Source organism: Aplidium turbinatum, chromosome 14, assembly GCF_918807975.1.
Source record: "Aplidium turbinatum chromosome 14, kaAplTurb1.1, whole genome shotgun sequence".
NCBI classification, from domain to species: domain Eukaryota; kingdom Metazoa; phylum Chordata; class Ascidiacea; order Aplousobranchia; family Polyclinidae; genus Aplidium; species Aplidium turbinatum.
The window spans coordinates 15,107,947-15,131,867 of record NC_137485.1 but is presented as its reverse complement, the minus strand read 5'-3'; the positions used below and the strand labels follow the sequence as shown (position 1 = coordinate 15,131,867).

At 38.0% G+C, this 23,921-nt stretch overlaps 3 protein-coding genes across 3 annotated transcripts; all 3 read left to right on the top strand.

Annotated features, from left to right (window-relative positions):
* Nucleotides 1-7,823: 7,823 nt before the first annotated feature.
* On the top strand, nucleotides 7,824-9,392 carry LOC145782933 (5-taurinomethyluridine-[tRNA] synthase subunit GTPB3, mitochondrial-like). Its single transcript, XM_082594693.1, has one exon. It carries the CDS (start codon nucleotides 7,824-7,826, stop codon nucleotides 9,390-9,392), a length of 1,569 nt encoding a protein of 522 aa, XP_082450819.1.
* A 3,249-nt stretch (nucleotides 9,393-12,641) lies between these two features.
* Nucleotides 12,642-13,482, top strand: LOC145783034 (GPN-loop GTPase 3-like). Its single transcript, XM_082594799.1, has one exon. The coding sequence runs from the start codon at nucleotides 12,670-12,672 to the stop codon at nucleotides 13,474-13,476; it is 807 nt and encodes a 268-aa protein (XP_082450925.1). The 5' UTR covers nucleotides 12,642-12,669; the 3' UTR covers nucleotides 13,477-13,482.
* A 696-nt stretch (nucleotides 13,483-14,178) lies between these two features.
* Nucleotides 14,179-15,860, top strand: LOC145783033 (RNA N(6)-adenosine-methyltransferase mettl16-like). The gene has a single exon (XM_082594798.1). The coding sequence runs from the start codon at nucleotides 14,186-14,188 to the stop codon at nucleotides 15,449-15,451; it is 1,266 nt and encodes a 421-aa protein (XP_082450924.1). The 5' UTR covers nucleotides 14,179-14,185; the 3' UTR covers nucleotides 15,452-15,860.
* Nucleotides 15,861-23,921: the final 8,061 nt, after the last annotated feature.

The following is a 23,921-nucleotide window of genomic DNA, read 5'->3' as shown; positions in this document are numbered from 1 at the left end:
TTGCTATGAACTGAATCATTCGTATTGAGTGGCGTAGTATATTATAGATTTGATAGTAGGCTAAGCAATGCAGAGAAGCCACTTTCGCATAGGTAAGTTGAAGAAAACGTGACCAAAACATTCAAAGCTTGAATATATCTCTATCTTTGGATAGCAATGTTATATTTTAACCCAAAACTTTTCTAGGTTGCAAGAGTGAAACACATCTTTTGCAAAAGAATCGTTTGTTAATTCTATAAATTCTTCTTGGATTGCTTCAGGAACATTTTTCACTTTACATACAAAAAGATTTCTCGCTACTTTCCTCAAAATGCTGCCAGTATTTATCTCGGGAAAATATCGTTCAAACTCCTCCTGCAAGTTTTGAAGATGACTGATGATGTTATTCTTCAAGTTTTGATTGAGATCATCTCCAGCTATCTCCGTCAAGCGGTGAAATGATATTTACAATACCAATACCTACAGCTGGCACAATTTTTCTGTCCCGTCAACTGATGTGGATATTTTGATTGATAGCTCATTTACCCCCCAAAACGAGGAAATTTACCCCCAAGGGTAAATTTACCCCAGTTTAAGAAGTGCTGTTGTAGAATGTAGACTGTGTTGTTGTAACGTTATTGACGTTGTTAATGTTATTATGTATTATTAACAATGTTACTAACGTTATTGAACAGTTTGCCTGTTTTTTACCTAGTTTGACCCTTTTTTCGACATTATTTGGCTCTTTTTCTCATAAGCTGTCTGACAACCCTGCCCAATGCCCAAAGGGCCAAAACTGCATTGCACTTGCAGCATGCACTCAGCTGCAGCATGAGTTCGTTAATTGAGTCAGCGGCTAGGTTTTTAGTGTACAATTCTACAGTCCATAACTTCGCATCTTCTCAGTGAACTTTTGGACATACTGGTGTGGAAGGATAATTTTCAAAGTTAATTACCCTAGGTTGACAATAAAATGCACCAGTTGATTAATGTTGCTTTTATGAATTATTGTAGCCTAGTATTCAGGACAGTGTGAGGTTGATTTTGCACTAGTGGGCCCCTATCTTTAGTGATGGCTCTTAAAAATTAGGACAAGAAAACGTTAGGTTATGGCCGTATATTTCTTCAAGTTCAATGCCGGGAAAAAAGTTATTATTTCAACAAAGAGAAGGCTAAACTCATGAGATTTTTACAGCAAAAAAGTTGATAAAGGACCAGAATATTCACAAAACAAAATTTATATGACAAATAGGCAATAGAACACTTAATATCCAAAAAGTAAGCTAGGCCAGGGGGTGTGGAGGCCGGGTCTGCTACTATTCGGTGAGTCCGATTCGGTGAGAGCCTTTTTCGGTGAGAGCCCTATTCGGTGAGTTTTTTTTTTTAATTATTGCGCGCCGTAGCCTGATTATCATTGCCGTTATAGGGTTAGGGGTTGGGGGATAGGGGTTAGGGGGTTTTTGGGGTTGGGGGTTTTTGTGTTTTTTTTTTGAATTTTTGTTTGAAAATTATCGGGTACCGTAGCCTAATTAAAACCCCTAACCCCAAAACCCCCAAGTCCCCAAAACCCCAACCCCAAAAACCCCCAACCCCAAAACCCCCAAAAAACCCAAACCCCAAAAACCCCCAACCCCAAAAACCCACCCCAACCCCCTAACCTCTATCCCCTAACCCTATAACGGCAATGATAATTAAGCTACGGCGCGCAATAATTTAAAAAAAAAAAACTCACCGAATAGGGCTCTCACCGAAAAAGGCTCTCACCGAATCGGACTCACCGAATCGGGCCATTCCGGTGGAGGCCTACCCCCTAGAGAATTTTAACAAACATAATTTTGTTTTATTTTTTTTTTGGGTATTTTTGACGCTATGATGTTTTTTATCAAGATGCACATGCTGTGCTGTAGCCTATGTAACCATATGTCACTTTGTATGTAACAAAATTCATCAAATTAAAATTGGATTTGGTTTAAGTTAGCCAACTATTTCAAAAAATCATTAATGACCACAGAAAGATTCCAATACCGGTATCGTAATTAATATCTTGAAAATTTGTGTAGTCTCGTATGGTGTAGCCTTAGGTTTTCAGCAGACTAGAATTTCGAAAATCTATCTGAGGTGCCCACTTTCACAACACATTTTACTTTAGCCTTTATCTTCATTAATGCTGAAATTAATAAATTTAATTGTTAATTAACTAGGCAGCTTGAGTGAGCAGTGTTTACTTTGGAATATTATAGACGAATAAAATGTTGTTAAGCGATCAAATTTTTTTTTTCAGAAATAGAAAATAAATTACGTATTGAATGTTGCATGTAAAATTACTAGCCAAAACATGCTGCACGAACTAGGGATGCATGGGCCCCTGGACAAAAGTGGACCTTCAGCCGCCTATTCAGGAAACAGTAAATACGGCCTTGCAGCATGGTTTGAAGCTATTGATTATATCATTATTTAAACTAACTTCTGTAGCGGCTCTTCTCCTTGTAAACAGTCAAAAAACATCTACAGGCTAAAATGAGTGGGCCCCTAAACAGCCGTGCCCCCAAGTCGGGAAGCAGTTGAAATAACCCCGGTGGTTGAAGTTTACCACATCTTAACCTGCTCTAAAATTGAGTAATTGTGAGTCAGTGTTGAATATGTGCAGTTAAGAACGTACAATACTTGCATTAAGAGTAATTAGCATCAGTATGATGGATTGACAACCGGTATTCATGAAGGTTTTATTTACTGTGGCAATTGACTAGCAGGCTGTGTTATTGTGTATGGTTGTTTTGTTGTCTCCCTGTCAGTATTGGAACTTGTGCCACTTTTGCACTGTTTATTATACAGTATAGTGATTCCCCTAAACACGAATTTTCGGTAAAATAACCCAAAACACGAATTTCAAATAAAACTAATGTTTGTTTAAACTCAAAAACTGAAATGGTACAGGCAAGAAGATTGCTATCCCTATTTCTGCATTAAAAATTAGACCATAACCGCTTTTCAGATTTCAGCAATCAGCAAATATTTCACCTAGGCCCAAAACCCTGTCCCTGATAAAATTGAAAACTTTCGACCGTCTGCACTAACTTTGCTGTTAAATCTCTTCTGGTGAACCTAGAATTGCCATTGAAACATCAATGAAATCGGAAAATAATACTCTGGCGCCATGTGGCAAATAAAAGTTCAAAACAGCAACCGCTAGATGGCAATAGTAAATATCGCGCATTCGAGCAATTTTACTATTGCGCAAGAGCGGCCATATTTTTATTAGGGTGCAACCTAATTCGTACCATGAACAATTCGTATCGTCAGTTCGTACCTTGAAAAGATCAAGAGAAAAAATTAAAAAAGCCGAAGTCGCTGATCGCAGTTTCCACAAACATTTTAAAAGGGTTAGGGTACTGGAGTATCAGATAAATATCGGTATCCGCAAACAAACAAACTGAAAAGATCAAGAGAAAAAAATAAAACATCCCTCATCCCAGTTTCCGTTTTTCCGCAGTTTCCGCAAACATTTTAAAATTTCTGGTAAAGATCCTAAGAGTTTGACGAAGTCGCTGATCGCAGTTTCCACAAACATTTTAAAAGGGTTAGGGTTGATCGGAGTTTCCGCAAACATTTTAAAATTTCTGGTAATGATCTTAAGAGTTTTTGTTTGTTTTGCGGAAAATTTAAAATGTTTGCGGAAACTGCAATCAGCGACTTCGGCTTTTTATTATTTTCTTAATCTTTTCAAGGTACGAACTGACGGTACAAATTGTTCATGTTACGAATTAGGTTGCATCCCTTTTATTATATCCGTTTTGATCTGGTCATGGAAAAGGTAAGGAAGTGTAATGAAGAGTTAGCCTTTGCTTAGGATGCAGATAGAATTCAGATATATGCATTAGAGAATGTAGAAACTTATTTAAACATGAATATTATACAGGCTAGTGTGGGGGTGTTCAGAGCCGGAGGCAAATTTACAAATGTCAATCAATCAATGGTTTATTTGTCAGTAACAGGAACATAGTACATGTTTGAAATATGCAAAATGTCCCGGATGATTTAAATCTGGACATCTTCATTTTCCCAGCATGTGACATAATATCTGTTGCATCCATGCTGCCTCTTAAAGGCAACAAATGGCAATGCACTAACTATGATGCTATAGTACGTCTCGCACGCACTCGTCACGCAGAGCGAGTTAAAATATTTGAAGACTTTGTTAAATCATTTTAATTCCTCCGTGTTGTTTTCTTGTTTCTTATGCTGTGTTGTTCATTTTAATTTCTTTAATAAATTTCTTTTTTTCACTGTTGCGTTGTGCAATGGCGTCCGCCCCGATAGCTCAGTGGGTTAGCACGTGACTTCTGGAACAAAGAAGATTCAAGATCAAGTGGCGCTGGTTCGACTCTCAGTGTGTGCGCTTGAGCAACGCACGTTAAGGGCTGCTCTCCATTCAGCGGCATCTAATGGATGAAATAATTCTCTGGCAACAAGACTTCAACAATCGGAAACTTCACGCTGTCAATCTTGGTGACTGGGCCTGCGTCAGTGATTCAAAGCTTCTACAAGTATGCGAAACTGCCAGGATTAAGCTCTGCAAGAAGCTTTCCCAGTCTGAGGATAAAGATTCAATCAATCACAAGCCTGAAAGCAGCCGGCGGCCATGGCCGCTAAGTAGTGCTTGAATGACCGCTGGTGCATACGCGCCGACTCCCGAGGGGGCCGTGGGGCGGCGCCCCCCGTAAATTTATGGTTGAGGGGCAACAAAAATGGCTATTACAAGTGGTGTTTCAAAGATAAAATACTTCGCGAAAGAGATTTAGATCATTTAAACGAACTTAAAGAATGCCGAAATTGAAAAACAGCCTACGTTGCTCTTGCCCTCAAACGCGCTTTTTCAACGAGGTCTTCCCGCTGTGAGATCAATTATGATTCAACAGAACGCATTGTTTTGTTCGCAATGTGTGAGAATTAAATCGAAAACCGATAAAAGAAAAGGTGTTAATAGTCTTGGTCGCAGATATTGCCTCTATTAACGACGTCTCTTACCGCTATTATCACCTAGCCAACCTGACATCATTGTTTTATGCGGCCGCTAAGGTTTGACATCGACTTCAACGATCATGGAATGTTACGTAACAAGAACGATTATATCCTATACGCAAAAATAAAAAAAATGATCTCTTAAAACAGCTCTTTCTGCTGTTTTGTCTCGTGAGCTTTGCATATTGCTCAACAGGTGCATAAAGTTCAAAATTGACAAGAAGTCATTAAATTTGAAAATTAAGTTTGAATCACTACAAATAAACGTATTCAAAGCTTTTACTTCGGCCGACGTCTTTTCACACTTCATAATCTACGTCGGCAATGATTTTTCCGCAGCAAAAATGCGTTCATTTTAAAAACTGCTGAGCTGGAGATAACAGCTTGTCCCGTGTATAAGTTGAACCTGTCTTTTTAAGGTGAAAATCACTTGCGAAAAGCTCGACCTATACTCGAGTATATATACATATATAGGTAGATATATATCGAGTATATATATATAGGTATTCGATAAAAGACTATAAAGACTTTCGATAAAATACAGAAGAGAAAACAATTCGCCGTTGTTAACGCTTTGAAGGGTAAGTAATTAGCAAAAGGAGCAATGCGAGGTTAATAAAACCGATAGCAGGTTTCCACTCTGCTTGAGATCATGATTTTTTGCGTTTTATTTCAATAACTTCACTGTCGTGATCGTTGTTATTCACTCGCACGAAAAGGAAATGAATCGTCTTGTTTTCCAATTCCAATTATGAGCTAACAATATCAATTTTTTTACGAACTAGGCGTACTGCATGCGTAAAACTAATCGTATCAAGCAGCAGTTTAAAGAAATTAGGGTTGCGACCTAGGTGTCAATATAAACAAGACACTAAGCTTAATCAAAGACTATTTTAATCGAGTAAAATATCGTTATGGTTATGACGTCATCACCTTTCTCGCCCCCCAAGGTTTTTTGAAAAGTCGGCGCCTATGCGCTGGTGCTACCTTTTCAGTCAGCCAAGTTTGACCGCAGGTTTCTTCTAGCCAATTATTTAGTTTTGCAATAGAATGAGCGTCGATTAACTGTTGAAAATACATGTATGTATTATGTAGTATCAAAGAGTGACACAGAATTAGGTCAGCGCATTATAATCACTACTGTTGTATTGTGCGGGAACATTTGCTATTGTATATATAGAATCGAATATTATGCAGCTGCGATCACCAGCTCAGCTGTACCCGCGCATTCGCAAATGCGTGAGCGCATTAGGCCAACGCGCGACGCGCTTTCGTCCATTGTGTGCAAATGCGCGAGTCGTTAAATATACCGTGATGCGAAACCACAAGTCGCACGTTTGCAATTTTTTGCACGATTATAGAGCAGTACTAGACAAACATAATTGAACAAAAATAACACGATTTTTTCGCTTATTTAACGATCTAGAATAATGTTTTTTAAAAACCTTCGGGCATTTGCCTGTTTGACTAAGTCTTGTTTGTAATTCCCGGTGTTTATTTTAACAAAGTGTTAATCCGAAGTGCTAATTTACATCGACTGACAATATTGTTGTTTTTATGTCGATACAATGTTGTCAAACATTGAATCGTTGTTAAAAAGGAGAACTAGGTTAGTTGACATCCGAAGGGAAAACACGTGTCTTCATAGTTGAGAAATGTTCCCGCTATGGGTTAGTGACTTCACACCCCTAATGGTGACATCATAACGGTACAAATGGTCAAATTTTAAGACAGGCGGTATTCGGTAAACGGTAATGCAGTTGAAACAATTTACTGAGCAGCTGCAACAATTTATTGTCGTTAGATGGTCCTACAATACCGGATTACAATCCCGATAAAGCAGTTATTGCGTGGGTACAACCATTCTATTGCAGGACGTCGCACAGACTTTAACAGACGCTAAGTGTTCATTATACGGTAGCATTGTAACAAGTTTAATTCTATCGTTATTTGTATTTTGGCCTCCAAGCGCGCAGATTTGACCGCCGAGAAGAAGCTCCCGGTAGGCCACAATGGCTGCCGGAAAAAAATACGAGTTTTAAGGCCTGAATCAATTGATGAGTATTGTCATTACTGCTATTGTGTTCTTAAGTCTTTAAAATGTTTGGATTGATATTTTTTCACTAAAGAAATAAGAATTAGGAAAATTGCGGATCTGCGGAAATTTATACATATTTTTCTACCGACCAACATCGTTTTCGGGTTTCATTACGCCAAGGTTTGTTTTTTTTTTCGGATGAAACTATGTGAAAATAATCAGTAGGTATGCAGTAGCTAACCATGTCAAATGGAAGCAAATTTATTCTAAAAATAAACGTGCAAATTTTAAAAGATTTGTTGTATCCACGAATATCCCCAATTGCGCTTTTACGCATTAGGGATTTTTCCCTTTCCACGAAAATCCTGCTCCCAATTCACGATCTTCTTCCATATTTCCGAAGTAGATGGAGGTTTTGCTTGAAATAAATTGTTTTGTAAAGTAGGCGCAAGTAGCTAGAAGTGGATTACCACCAAAAAAATATATCTTCAGAATTAACGAGTGGGTGATGAAAAATATTTCATGTTTCAGAAAAAAAAATCGTGCTAAGGAGAATGACCATAACTTGTAATAGTAATACAGTAACTTGCATTATTCAAACATATACTGTTTCTGATATATTAACCATTGATTGATTGACTTGTACAATCAGAATTATCATTCTGCTGATTGGCTGTAGATTTATTTCCATGATCTGGTTAAATTGTCTTTTAAATTTCATCTTTTTTTGCAGGTCAACACTTTGCAAAATAAACTAGATTAATAATGTTTTGTTAGATTTAGAATAATGGTTTTCTTAGCTAATAAGCTGTGCAGACTCAGAGTGTTTATGAAGCACAGTACAGCGTCATGGATGAAGCTAAAATTTGCAACTCCCTTTGATTTCAACAGTCAAATAACTACCTATAGAATTGGTTTCATTGCAAATTTCAGCAATTTTTGCCAACATGACACAATATATGCTTTGTCATCTGGGTTTGGGAAATGTGGAGTTTCTGTTATACGAGTAAGTGGAGTGCAAACGAGAGATGTTCTGCAGAAGCTAACAAAACGTAAAATTCTCCCACCACCGAGAAAAACCTTTGTGTCAACTCTGGTGCACCCAAAGACACAACTTACACTCGATCGGGCTCTTGTGGTGTGGTTCTCAAAACCACACAGTTTTACTGGAGAAGACGTATGTGAATTTCAAGTTCATGGTGGGCCAGCAGTTATTAGTTCTGTGTTGAATGCGTTGTCGACATTTGATGGACTCAGGCCTGCTGAAGCAGGTGATTATACAAAAAGAGCTTTTTTAAACAACAAATTGGATTTAACAGAAGTGGAGGGACTTGGTGATTTAATTCATGCTGAGACAGAAGCTCAACGAAGGCAAGCACTTTTGCAGATGGAAGGGTCATTGTCTAAGCTATACACAAACTGGAATAGTGAAATTGTAAAGTGTACAGCTCATATTGAAGCATTTATAGACTTCAGTGAAGATGAAGGATTGGATGAAGAGTTAGTTAAAAATATTAAAATAGGTTTAGAGAAAACTAAAAAAGAAATTGAGCTGCATTTGTGTGACAGGCGGCGTGGTGAAATCCTTCGAAATGGTGTTAGAATAGCAATAATAGGCCAACCAAATGTTGGTAAAAGTAGTCTCCTCAATGCAATTATACAACGTCCAGCTGCAATAGTATCTCCCATTGCTGGAACGACTAGAGATGTCATTGAAACAACTTTAGATGTGGAAGGCTTTCCTGTTTTGATTTCTGATACTGCTGGTTTAACTGTAAGTGAAGACATCGTTGAGCAAGAAGGGATTTCTCGAGCTTATGACCGAGCTGAACAAGCTGACATTCTTATACTTGTTATTGATGCTCAAGCAATGAAAAATGTGACTAATTTCGAATGTTTTGTTGTGAAACATTTAGCCAAGTTGGGAATGGTCAACGACATACTTAGCATTGACAATAATGTTATTATTATCAATAAAATAGACCTACTTTCTGAAGGTGAACTTTCTTCAGTTGAAAATCTTGTCAAAGATTATGGCAGTTTGGTGCCATTGCTTTCTTGTGCTTCATTTCAAGGCTTTACAGAATTTATGAATATCTTTCTTGAAAAGATTAAAGCATTATGTGGTGAAGCATTTTTAGGTGAAACTCCAAGTGTGACCCAACAAAGACACAGAGATCATTTATCACACTGTGTTGAATATTTAGAAAAAAGCTTAAAATTTCTTGAAAAAGATGTTGTTATATCAGCAGAATACTTACATTTAGGTTTAAACGAAATTGGAAAAATTTCTGGAAAAGTTAGATCTGAAGAAATATTAGATATAATTTTTAAAGACTTTTGTATCGGAAAATAGAAAAGTGTGTAGAGTGTTACAGCTTTAAACAGCTTTCTTTTTCTATTGTATATTTTACCAATAAGAATTATGACTTTGTTTTATGGAGACAAAGTACTAACCTGGGTTTTTTTTTTTTTTTTTTGGTCATTTATCGGTCATTGACCGATTTTTTAGCAAAATTTCCGAAAAAATATATAGTGAATCCGGTCAAAATGTCCGAAAAAATATATAGTTAATTCGGCCGGGTGTTACAAGGTTGAGTTTCGCTGATTAACGTTGAAGAAACGTTTGTCTGTTCTAACTTTTCTCAGATAAAACACGACAACCTTTCTCAGCGACTCTTAATGTTGTAGCTAGTCAGAAAGTGCAAATTTTGCTACTTGAAAGGAAATATTTTCATCAGAAAAAATGATTGAATTTTTTCAAGTCATTTTGGACAAATGACCAAAAAGTCTCAGTGAAAAAAAAAACCCAGGTGCTAATAATTGACTACTGTATATTATCTGGAGTTGGTAGTGTAATGAGTGCACTATCCAGTAGGGTGGGTCGATTTTCACATAAAATGGTCGGATTGTCGCATAAATCGGTATTAAGGCGAGGTTTGCCATACTAAATAAAGTGTTAAAATTTCAATGTGATGGTGTGCTCCTAACCACTTACCCCAGGTGGTACGGAAAAATACAATTTTCTACTTCACGGTAAATTATATTCAATAGGTAGGCTACAGTGAAAACGAAACATAATTGAAATGTAATGAGTTAAAGCCACACCTAGATCAGGGCCGGATTTAGCTGATGAAGAGCCCGGGGCAATTTTAGATCAGGGGGCCCCCGCGCAAAAAATTTTTTTTGCGCCTACGGCGCGTAAAGCCACCTCTACGTCTACAATAGCATTCATCCAGCACTGCACAGCATTTTGCAGAGACTTCAAACGTTGAAAGAATAAAATAATAATAACATGAAATCACATTTTTTCCATGTAGGGGGACCCTTCAAAAGTCGGGAGGGGGGGCCGGGGCACCTGCACCCTCTGCCCCCCCCCAAATCCGGGCCTGACCTGAATGTTAAACTAAACAACACAGTCTTTCTTTGATTCAAATATAGGCCGCTGCTTCCATGCATCTAAGATAGAGTAAATCATAGAGTTTCTTTTCTCCTTTCCGACAGTTTTGAAGCTGACCTCAGCGACTACACGAATCATTCTTTTAACGGCTTGAGTCTGTAGTTGGGACTGACTTTATTGCATCCCAAAGTTCATCCTCACTCTTAGTTTGTTCTTAGATGATAATAATGGTGGTTCAGTAACGTCAATCTGTGTCCAATCGATGACGATCATATCAATATAATCCATTGCATTAAGATTAAGATTAAGTTGATCAGCAGGGCGATGGAATCTTCATATTATTGTAAAATAGATGAAAGCTTTCGTGCTTTCAGAATTCGCCAAACAGCTACTTCACGAATGGCAGATTTATTGTCATGAAACATAGCATATAGCAAGTTTTCGGGGTGAGCAGCATAACAATTTTGCTTGATCGATTTGTCGATGACAGACTGCACTTCTACTGGCTCAAGTCTACGACTGAGTTGTATCATAAGGAAAAGTACTGCTGGAGCATCGCTGATATCTGTGGCCATCTTAGTGCAAACCATACAGGCCCATATACAGTTGCAATGAATCGTGTCAATGTCTAAACAGAGTCTAATCTCAAATGGATGGGTTTGACTAACATAATAGCGACACATTCGATTTGCTCCTGTGAGTGATTATATTTCCCAGGATCTCTGTGCAGGAGTGTTTCAGAGCATTCCCCAGAACTGATTGCATGGCAGATTTCCAAAAGGTATATACATCTGGTCTGTGCTTAGATCTTTGAATTGTCCAATTTTGGCAAATGGGGACTCTCAATTTTATCAAACAATGCGATCTCCAAGGCTATATGGTTTGACCACAGAATATCGCCAATTTCACCAATGAATGTTTCTGGACCAGATGTCTTTCCAAATAATCCAAATAGATGTTGCAATGGTAACTCATTGATGGGCAGCATAGGCCAACATATATTCCATTGAACTTTATAATGGATATGATCTTCTATTCTAGCAATTACTCCATTACGATTTCCAGTGTTCACTGCTGTCCCGTCACAACCTGTTATTAGAATTCCATCCATGTTCATATCTCATCGATCATACATTTTAAAATGTCAACTGAACGACCACTTGGTGTTGTGACATGAGAGATGTAGATGTCACCAGGTTGTGTCAGTAAAACGTAATGGTATTCTTTTATGTTTCTCCTGTGGTGGAAGTCATCAAAGACGTATGATTCATCCTTTCTCCCATCGAAATAGAGCGATATAAAATTATTGACGACATGTTGGGTTGGTTTCAATCCAGTACGCCTCTTGACTTGGCTATGTCTCACTTTCCGTGGGTCAATGATGATGTCTGTGGAGAAGTCTTTTTCTAACACATCTTGAAAAGTAGCAGTGGCAATAGCAGCAACTGTTTCGTCAGAAACCATCTTTTGATGGGCTTCCCTTGCAACACAAGGGATAGGGATGGTATTGTAGGCACTACTTGTTGAGACATTCTCCATGAAACTCGGATCATTATCGGATGAATAAGATAAAGAGTCAGTTTCACAAAGTTTTTTTGTGGCGTGCTAAACCGCACAATTATTAGAAGTTTGCTCACTGCGCAGGATTGCCGGATTGGGCGAAAAAATGAGATAAAATGACAATAATTTTCGCAACTTCTCGCCCAATCTGGCAACCCTGTTATAGAAACAGGGGGTCTTTGGGGTAATGGGTTGCTGTGCACCAAACAATTTTAAACTTTGAGGAAATATTCAGAAGGTAAAGTGGCACCTGTGTTCAAATTTATATGATAAATGGAGAAATCGACCCACCCTACTATCCAGTATCTACTGACTGTTTAGGCTTGCCAACTTTCAAGTTACTTAATTAGATTTCCTTAACTCAGTCTTTGTGTGAAGTTTTGTGTTTTTTTACTACATTTTAATGAATCCAATCGAACAACTGTGCAAATCAATAGTAATTAAGGTTTCACACTCACAGCCTCGTAACATATCTTTCTATTGTTCCACTTTTTCAAAGTAGTACTGCTAGTTTTGCAAACTTTCCAATTGAAAATATTCAATTATAATCAATATCTATAATGTGTTATTTAGTTTAATCATGATTTTTTCACTGGTTTGCTTGCTTCTATAAGTTTTTCTTTTTTTGTACTTGCAGGTTTAAAAACTAAATTGATCCATATAATATTACATAATGCCTAAGTATGGTCAACTAGTCATGGGACCCGCTGGGAGTGGTAAAAGCACATACTGTGCAATGCTTGCTGAACACTTGAAAGTTTTAAAACGTGAATGTTTTGTTGTGAATCTTGATCCTGCTGCTGAGGATTTCAAATATCCGGTAACTGTGGATTGTCGGGAGTTAATTCAGCTTGATGATGTGATGGAAGATAAAGAATTGCATTTCGGTCCTAATGGGGGCTTAATATACTGCATGGAGTACATCACTAAAAACTTAGACTGGCTGCAAGAAAATCTTGATGCAAATGACGATGATTATTTTTTGTTTGATTGCCCTGGTCAAATTGAGCTCTATACTCATTTGCCTGTTATGAGACAGCTTACTGAAACTTTGCAATCGTGGGATTTCAGACTTTGCGGAGTATTTTTAGTAGATGCTCAATTCCTTGGTGATAACAGTAAATTTATTTCCGGAGTTTTATCTTGCTTGTCTTGCATGGTTAACTTAGAAATATCTCATATAAGTGTGATGACAAAATTAGATTTACTACCTAAAAAATCCAAGAGAGAAATTGAAAAGTACTTAGACCCAGATCTATTGGAATTAGCCGAAAGTACATCAGGCTCCAAATACAAACGTCTCACAGAATCCATATGCCAAGTCATCGAAGACTATGGAATGGTTCGATTTTTACCTTTAGACCAGTCTGACGAAGAGTCTATTAACATTGTTCTTCAGCATATTGATATGACAATACAATATGGAGAAGATTTAGAAGTTCGAGACCACCAACAGAGTGATGAAGCACCACCTGTGTGAAAACCTTCTGTTTGAACTTCATTGCTTGCAGCATCGGTAACCCGATCAAACTTGGAGCGATCATTCTTGTGATGCATACGGAGCATAATTGTGGTTGGTGCTAGTGGCCCATGCTCATTCGTAGCTAAGAAATTCGAGGAAGTGTAATGCACGTCTATGTTCAGTGCTGTTGTACAGGTTCAGAACTATGGGTCTTTTGTACTTTCATGACAGCAAATAGTATAGCAAATTGCTCTATTCAATGCTTTTTACATGTTTGAAACAATCATACTACTGAATTTACTCTAATCGTGATACAAAAGTATGCTTGATCATTGTATAGTTTGTTTTCCTTCTCAGAACAGTTTATGAATGTACTTTCAGCGTTTGATGACAAAACGTACGATAGTTACTGCTCTAAGCAAAATACAAAAAAAAACTTAGCTTCGTCTGTGCTGGCGTTATATTGTGCTAATATTAAACTTCATGCGGATATGGCAACGACTATGAGACGATGGCAACGACTATAGCACAATATAACATGCAAAACATCTGGTTGGAATGTAGCAAAAGATTATCATAAATTGCGTTGCTTTTCATCATGATTTTTTTAGAACATTTTTGGTATGCAGATTTTGAAAACACACTTTTCAATAGAGATGAGCTGTACAAGTCTTCATTATAAACTTGTTTGCATCAATAACACATATTCTGCTGTTCATTTGCAGCAATGGCTCTAAATAAGTTTATGCACCCGCGTAATATATACAAAGATAATCCTCCCAGTTTTGTTGAATTGTCAGATAAATTTCCAAACTTTAAGAAATATGTTCATTTCAAGAAATCTGGAAAGCCGTTTGTAAATTTTCGTGATCCCAATGTTGTGAGATGCCTATCTCTGTGTCTGTTGGAGAGAGACTTCAATTTGAAAATAGAACTTCCTATTGATAGACTGGCACCTACAATTCCTTTAAGAGTAAATTACATTTTGTGGATGGAAGATTTGTTAAATTGTCTTCCCAAAAGTGACACCCGTACTATACTGGACATAGGCTGCGGTAGCTCTTGCGTCTACCCTCTTCTTGGCTGCCGCATAAACGAGTCATGGAAGTTTGTGGCAAGCGAAATCGATGAAAAAAATTTCTTCTACGCAACAAGGAACGTGCAAAGTAATATACTGGCGGGTAAGATCGAACTTATTCGAACAACGGAAAAGGATCCTTTGTTGTGTGCGAAAGATCTGGACGCGTGCATGTGCAATCCCCCATTTTTTTCATCCGCCGATGAACTTTTGACTGAGCCCGACCGACCAACGGCGAACTCATCCAATTCCGGTGGAAAAGATGAAATGATTGGAGGAGACATCAATTTTGCAAAGCGAATCTTTAAAGAAAGTTGTCAAAATGAAGCTTTGGCAAAGTGGTACACGATCATGCTTGGTAAGAAGTCCAGTTTTGCCAACTTCAAAAAATACTTAAAAAGTCAGAACGCGAAAACAATGACTTGGACAGAGTTTTGCCAAGGGAGGACTATGCGGTGGGGGGTTGCCTGGGCATTTACGGAAATAGACGTTTCATCTTTACCGGTTCGGTTCAGTAAAGATTCTTGCAAAACTAAACGGAAAAAGGTTTTATCTTTCTCATCAAAATTTGCAGCTATTGAAGAGACTATTTGTGCAACCACAGAGCTGCTAAACACACTTGAAATCGATTTTTCTCAAGAACTCTTAAAATTTTTGCTCAAAGGAAACTTATGTGCGACTTTACCAAATCGCAAAGCCAGAAGGAAAGACAAATTCGCACGAGAGCAAAGCTGCAGTCCTCCTAAAAGTAAAATTTATAAGCCAAATAATGCTTTAAACTCAGACGAAGTCGTTTGTTCATTGACCATTAAACCAGTAGAATTAGGCACTCCTTGTTTTGAGTTGGTGCCGGTTTTGAATGAGAACTCTGACTTGGTAAATCGATTTTATTTGTACATCCGCGATCGTTTGTAAATGCATTCAGAACGTTGAAGCTTGTTTCAAACTAAAGCTTTCATCAGAAATACAAACTTTTTGTTGCAATCAACAAAAAGTTTGCATTTCTGATCACATAAAATCATACGTGTGTGATTTGCGATCTCAGCACTGCCCCTAAGGAAACATTGATCGATCAATATTTATCCCTCTTCAAGATGGAGGGATAGCAAGATTATGTTTGTAATTGTTTCGAATCTCTTTGTATGAGTGGTTCTTCGTTGTCCTTGTTTTGTTTACGCTATGTACAGGCTATGTGGCCTATTTGAAAACAATCATTGTTCATTTTATAAAAAAAAATATGGAGATGGCAGTTTTTCTGTCAATGCAATTGCTATTTGGCGACTTTAACTTGTATTTAATAATCAAGTATAGGAATAAAAGTATGGTTTCCACTCTCAATGGCCCATTACAGCTTGTATTAAGAAAATGGTGGTTACAACTTACAAGGCGCCAACTGGAATGCATAGCATAGCAGAACTGCACGAAGCGACACTCATCTGGCTTTAAATCACCTCTGAAATCCGAACTATCTTGTCGCACACAAACAAAGACTGGGAGCCTAGTTGAATTAACCAGTAGGCCTAATTATGAGCATTCAGTGAATATCCACGCCTGATGGTAATAGCGCACAGGGGCGCCGGAACGGTTTTTGACTGGTGGGGGGCAGGGCAGGATATGAAAAAAGGGCACTTTTGTTGCTGAAAAGCCTTTTTTTTTAAGTTTTAAGATAAGTTTTACAATAATGCTCATTCATCAGCTCATCATCGAGTAATGATACAAGTGTCCGGTATACAAAAAACAATTGCCCGGGAGGGCATCATGCTCTGTTATGATGATGTAGGCTAATTAGCCTACCTACCGTACTGTGATACAGAATTTGGTGTCGTGAATATTATTTTGAGGCAGTAGTGAAAGATTATTATTAGGGAGCGTTCAAATATTACGTAACGCTGTTTTTCCGAATTTTTGACCCCCCCCCTCCCCCACGTGACGCTTTTCCATTACAAAGCCCGTTTTGCCAGTTTATATCAAAATTATGACGTGGAAACACGTGCTGATAAAATATCTTGGTTTGTATGGACCTAAAGCTTACGTTTGAGACATGAAATTTTAGCTATATTCTTTTTTTGGATTAAAACGTTATGTACCTACTGAAAACGTTTAGTAGCCCACCGTCCAAAATGTTTCGATCCAAACCTTTCATTGTTTGGTTATGTATTGAAAGAAACATCACAAAAGCGCAAAAGAAACCGCAAGGAAAGCTAAACATCTTCGAATGGGGTCATCAATGCTTCAAAAATGTTTCTATATATTGGAGCAGTGGGCTACTCTCGCTTGTGCGGTTCAAACTTGATGCATACCGGTAATTGTCTTCTTCAGACTCGCACGTATGAATGTCTTCTACCTGTTCAGAGGTTTGTGTCAAAGTTATTTGGTTCTTAATGAACATATGTAGGCCTAGGGCCTCGGCTATGTAACAGTCATAGGCAGTGGCGTAGGCTACGCAGAAAATTTTGAAAACTGACTTTGAATTTGGTGCATTCTGAGAGCATTTTCAACAAAAATGTGGGTATAAATATTCCTGTAAAATGGTACTGTCAGGTGGCATAGCAAAAGGATAAGATCATGTTTTCTTCTGCATTTTTCGGAAATAAAGCTAAGTCTCTATGTTTTCTTGTTGCTAATTCCTGGCTGAGATGTTTGGTATTGGCAAAACTGGCTCTTTTAATGCAGTTTTGTTTAAAATTAGGCAATTTTTTTTAGACTGAAAGCATCATTCCCAAGCATAAAGAGACTGAAAGCATCATTCTCAATATCGTGACGTCACACGCGTGCCAAAGGGGGGTTGTAACCCCAACCCTCCCCCCTGGCTACGCCACTGGCCATTGATATCCCAGTATGGTTTTAGTTTAGACTTTATCCACTTTTTTCTCACTATAATAGGCTTACAGAACACTATGCTACATTGGCATACCTGGGGCGGGGTAGGTGGATTGGGCTATGTATTTCGTATTGGCTTAGTCTATAGAACAACATTGTTAATTGCTTTGACAGTGCAATCCAAAACATATTAAATGGTTTAATCTACGTCGTTAACTACTAAAACATTTTTAAGGGGGGGGGGGGCATGGCCCCCCCTGCTTACGCTAGTGGTCATAGGTACACCTACATACCGGTTCATCACCATGTGTCGCGTTTTTGCTGCTTGACTCGGAAAGTATGCACAAATAAACTACCGTACTCGTTACGTAACGTTTTGCTTGAACCCCCTCCCCCCCGATGTGACGCTAACGTAACGCTTTTCATAAACCCTCCCTCCCCCTCGATAGCGTTACGTAATATTTGAACGGTCCCTTAGGCTAAAAGCCAATAGCTGAAATTGTTAGCCTATGTTGTGTTGCAAAATGTGCAGTAGCTTACATGACCTTAAAATGGTACCATTGCCCCTCCTGCCCCCCATCCACAGAAAAATTGAGGGCAGAGGGGCATCCAACCCCATGCCCCCCCCCCCCCCCCCCGCTTCCGGCGCCTCTGATAGCGCAATGCAGGTTATCATACCAAGGTCGTTAAATTACTCACGGAGCCAATTATCATTTTACGATAACAAAACCCCTTCTACAGTATTGTCAGACGGAATGGTTGGTTTTAAATCTTGATCACGGCATTTCTTGAAACAAAAACACCTCGTGAAAAATCACGCGGGGTGCTGGTTCGGCTCTAGGGATGTGTGCAACACATTTCAGGACTGTTCTCCATTCAGCGTCACCTAGTGTGTGGAATAATTTTCGGTCAACAATCGGAAACTTCGCTCTGTCAATCTTGGTAACCGGCCCTGCCTCAAAAGCTTCTACAAGTCTGCAAAACTACCAGGAATAACTTATCAAGGCTTTGTCAGTCCGAGAATAATCTACGAAGCCATAAAACGATGTCACTCGAGAAGCACGGTTGCAGATTGACCGAAAGATTTTCTGCTTTGTGATATTGTGGTAACTTTTATGCATTATATTTAACGTATAACGATAGTTGCGTTGCAGTATCCACTCATAATACATTCTACGTTATCGTTTGTTTTATCCGACTTTGTTGAATATGTGTGTTTATACTCGCAACAAAAATAAAATGTCAATCAATCAATCAGTTTATATTTAAGTATAAGAATGTTTGTTTATAAGTTGAATTAATATTAAGGTTGTCTGACTACCTGATAAATATTCTATCTAACTTATCTAATAGTAGAGAGAGTGGGAAACCTTTTATTTTGTCTGTTGCGAGAATAGTACTGTCCAGTTATACGCATAAAATAATACCATAACAATCTAGACCGGGACTTGTAGTAAAGTCCCTAAATCTAGAAAAATATAGCCTAATCCATCAATGTTGACACTAAATTTATGCTTGTATAATGCTTATGCCAGGTTGAATGTTTTACCAACATTAAATCTATCCTTTGAAAAAAGTCAAACCCAAAACAATGCTTCACAAAAACCACTCGGCTCCATATCTTGAGATACAAAATAATTTATTAAATTGATATAGGCTACCGTACAATGTGATTTTACTGCTTTTTTATTCAAACCAAAACGAATTTTTATATCGTTACCAGCTCATCAAACGCAGTGCCGGTAAACCTGTTCTGAAGAAGCATGAATTGAGTTAACCGCTTAAACATGACAATTTTCTTTAAGACACAGCTAATTGTAACCCCTCTAGCGTTTCGCCGGAGAGTTGATCGTACTTTACACTTTGTTTGGTACCGGTAGGCTAAATTACAGAAGAGATGAGAGTTAGGCTATGATAGGAGTGGAAATCCAACCCACGCCATCGACATGTATTCCCTAGCTTTAAGTATTCCCTGCTAGACAAGCTCAGTGTGAACCCGCATAAGCCATTTGACTACACTGGCTACGGCGAAACGTGTTTGCGCTTTTTGTCTGTTTTACCTGTAACTTTCTGACCGGTTGAAACGCTGTTCCTGTAACTTCTGATTGGCCTAATGATTCCTTTGTCTTACCAATTTGCTTTCAGTTAAAGTGCCTAATATTAATTAACGGTAATCACTTTAACATGTAAATTCTGAGTAGCCTAACCCCCAATGACACCGCCAACCAATCGGAACATGGTTAAGCGGCTACCGTCCAATTGTGACCCTTCAGCGCTCGGCCAGAGAGTTGATTCGTGCTTTGAACATTGTTTGGTAATTACAGGGGAAAAAAGTTATGACCGGGGTGGGAATCTAACTCACGTCATCGAAATATATTCTCTAGCCCTAATCCTTTAAGTCACACTGGCTAAGGCGTAACGTTCATCTGATTTACTTTCTTTCAAAACTGTTGGCGTTTTTTCTTTGTTCTACCTGTAACTTCTGATTGGTTGGAACGCGAATGCTTCGAACCTTTACAGGGTCTTACAAAAGTTGTTGTGTTAAAGTGGCTGCCTGAACTGGCCGGTGTGTCTCCAAGGTTATGAAAACAAGTGAGGGAAACTCTGAGAAGTTGCTGTGGCGCGAATATTGTATATTTCCTGAATTCTATGAATGAAATAATGAATTTACCTTTGGTTAAGCAATTGGCTTTGGCAGTGAGTCCCTTGAGAACTTGACGCAGGTTATGGAATTAAGAATGTCAAGGATGGAAGACAGTCTACCATTATCAATTTCTAACATAAAATTCCACTCCGATTGCTCAGTTGTTTAGCGCAAGACTTAATTCAATAAGAAGACTTCAACCCCAATAGCTCAGTTGTAACATACAGTAGTGCTTGTCTTTGTGAACGAAGAATCTTCAACATCAAGCGATGCTGGTTTGCACTTGAGTAACGCACATTAAGGACTGCTTCCTATTCAGCAGCATCTAATGCAGGGGTTCCCAACCTTTTTACGATCTCGTACCACTTGGACGCTTTGTACTGCCAAGCGTACCACTTCTTGTAGAACAACTAGTTTGATCGAATCATATTTTATCCAGAAGAATAATATTAGCCGACTAAAATAACAGTAAAGCTCCGCAACTAAATTTAATAAGATTTTTTGTTTACTGACCACCGATTAGTCGATGCGCGGTGTAAATTTGTTAACAGCTCATCGAAAGTCATTTTCGGTTGCACCTAGTCGGTTTCGATTTTTTGACTTGAAGTTCATCATCATTACTGAAAATCCCTGCTCGCATTCCCAGATGGAAGGGAAAATCAGTAGCTGTAGAACAGCATGGGAAGCTAGCGTTGAATATGAAGAGGCCATACTGATTACCGGTACTGAGCCAGAAGTTTATTGGAGAACATTCCTTGTAACTGTTATTGAACATTTTATTCCGATCTATTTTTAGCTTACAATTAGCATTAGCCTATTCAACGCTATTGGTGCCTTAACGTATAGGCCTAGAAGGGTGCAACCTAGTTCGTACCCTGAACACTTCGGACCCTCAGTTCGTACCCTGAAAAGATCGAGAAAAAAAATTCAAAAAAGCCGAAGTCGCTGATCGCAGTTTAATAGCACAAAGCCGAAGTCGCTGATCGGAGTTTCCACAAACAAACACGAGGGTTAGGGTTAACGGAAAACGCGGTTAGCGGAAACTGCGGAAAAAATATTTGCAGAAACTGCGATCAGCGAGAGTTAGAGATCATAGATTACTCGATGGTTAGAATTAGGGTTAGGGTAAGCCGAAACTGCAGTTAGCAAAAACTGCGAAAAAATGTTTGCAGAAACTGGGATCAGCGAGGGTTAGGGTTAGAGCATAGATTGCTCTATAGTTAGGGTTAGGGTAAAGGTTAGCGGAAACTGCGGAAAAATGTTTGGCGGAAACTTCGATCAGCGAGGGTTAGGGTTAGAGCATAGATTAGTCTATGGTTAGAGTTAGGGTTAGCGGAAACTGCGATCAGCGACTTCCGCTTTTTTTAATTTTTTCTCTCGATCTTTTCAGGGTACGAACTGAGGGTCCGAACTGTTCAGGGTACGAACTAGGTTGCATCCGGCCTAGAACAGTAGATGATATCTATCAAGAGCAATCATTTGACATAATTAACGCCCACTACCGGTATCCCACAGCATTGTACGGCTTTTCAAAGCAACTGTGCTCCATGTTGACAATTGACATGACCTGTATTTTGAAGATCATAGTGATACGAAACAACAAGAATAGGCTTTGGGAAAAAAATTTTGTAAACAAAACCAGATAAACAAAATATAAAGTTGTGAAATTCCAGGTTTTTGTAAAAAAAAAACGGAAGCTAATCAAGCTTTTACCCACGTACCACCTGAAAAACCTTCGCGTACCACAGGTTGGGAACCCCTGATTTAATGGATGAAATAATTTCCCAACAACAACACTTTAACAATCAGAAACTCTACTCTATCAATCTCGGTGACTGAGCCTGCGTAGTGGTTCAAAGCCTTTACAAGCATGCAAAACTGCTAGGATTACGCTTTCAAAAAGCTTTCCCAGTCTGAGGGTTAAGATTCAATCAATATCAAGACATAAAACTTTTTTTATATACCGGTATCAACAACAGTGTTTAAACTAAATCATCCAAGTTCTGGTTTGTATCTATTGAACCAATACGGTATATACTATACAGTCACATAGGGTGATTCATAAATTGAAATTTTTTTTAATTCAATGGGGCACTCTCTTGTATCGTGTCAATACCTGAAAAAATAATCCTGTCAAATTTTTAGGGCAATCGAAAGCATTTTTAAGGTTGCTACCGACTTTGAAAGCTGTATATAATACACAAATGGGTCATTCCATATCAACTCAACGTCAACAGGGTGTGCAAGCTCGACCCTCTTAGATTTTCTTGAAATTCACACTAAAGTTTCATATTGATGTATAATGAACACAAAAAAAATTTCAGCTCATTATCTCAAGACGTTTAGACCTTAAAGCCCTTCAAAGTCACCAAGGTCCCTCAAAATGGGTTTGCATGTACTGTACATTTTCCTCCATGTTTGGGTCTTCATAACTTTTAATCTAAAGCATTTACAAAGCTGAAATTTGGTTTCTGATTAGGAAGCAGCCCTAGTTTTCATATCTACCACCAAAGTTGCTAATTTCAAATTAGGTTTAGATATAGAACCTTTCAAAAATTAAAATTTTTTTATCAATTTTTGATGTCCGCTATCTCCCGAACCATCTTTACACCCTCCAAACTTCAATAATTTCACATTTGTGTAGTGTCAGTCTCATGGGGGTTAATTACCAACTAGTATAGATTAATGATACGCGAAATGGAGTTTTGTGACTATTGGTTTGGGAGATAGCGGACATCAAAAATTGATAAATTTTTTTCAAATGCAAAAAATGACTATGAAGGGCTGTAATTTCTAAACGTCTTGAGATGATGAGCTGAAATTTTTTTTGTGTTCATTATACATCAATATGAAACTTTAGTGGGAATTTCAAGAAAATCTAAGAGGGTCGAGCTTGCACACCCCGTTGACGTTGAGTTGATATGGAATGACCCATTTGTGTATTATGTGCAGCTTTCAAAGTTGGTAGCAACCTTAAAAATGCTTTCGATTGCTCTAAAAATTTGACAGGATTATTTTTTCAGGTATTGACACGATACAAGAGGGTGCCCCATTGAATTAAAAAAAATTTCAATTTATGAATCACCCTAATACACAATCAAGTGTATTTTTACCATCCAGTAGATACATCTGAGTTACTAGTTATGGCCGATAATAAACAACATTTCCTTCTGAATGAAACGGAAACAGCAAAAAGTCCACAAAGTGTTGTGAAGTCAATCACTACAGTACCTTTAGAAGTAACAAAAAAAAAACAATTTCATGTAAAAACAAAATGACTTAATCTTTTAAGTTTACAATAGAAACATAAGAGGAAATAAGAAAAACAACCGAGACTAACAGCACTGATATACATTTAGGGTTTGTATGTAATCTGCACTGACATATCAATAACAATACTTCACATGTATTGAGCTATGCTTCTCCTTGAGATACAGTAGTAGACTAGATACGGTATATTTTGTATTGCTTTTTGAAGGACAATGTGGATAGATTGTTAGGAACTTCACTTCAAATAGCTGGACCTGTTATACATCACCCTAGTTTGTTTTAGTTCTGTAGTTTATGTGATCTGTAGTTTATGTTATTTTTTAAGTTTAAAAGTTGCATACCTAAGGATGCAACGTTATATATATATTTTTTTATCGTGAGTGAGTGTCATGCATTAGATGTAGGCTATTAATAAATAAACTTTTGCATTAAGCCAACGGTACTTTTCAAAATGAGTTTTTCTTTAAAACGTTTGCATTTTTTTAATGGAAGTGGCTATTTTTCCACAATCAGGTGTTGCCAGAGTTAGGATTAAAGTTAGGAAGGGGTAAGGTAAGGATTAGAGTTATAAATAAGATTATGGTTTTAATCTTCCCAAGACTAAAAAAATTCCAAAATGCAAGTTTTTGTTTTCAACAGGTTTAAACTTTT

Bases quoted from the DNA above. Each gene is read 5' to 3' on its own strand.
- LOC145782933 (XM_082594693.1), top strand. From the start codon at position 7,824: ATGGTTTTCTTAGCTAATAAGCTGTGCAGACTCAGAGTGTTTATGAAG.
- LOC145783034 (XM_082594799.1), top strand. From the start codon at position 12,670: ATGCCTAAGTATGGTCAACTAGTCATGGGACCCGCTGGGAGTGGTAAA.
- LOC145783033 (XM_082594798.1), top strand. From the start codon at position 14,186: ATGGCTCTAAATAAGTTTATGCACCCGCGTAATATATACAAAGATAAT.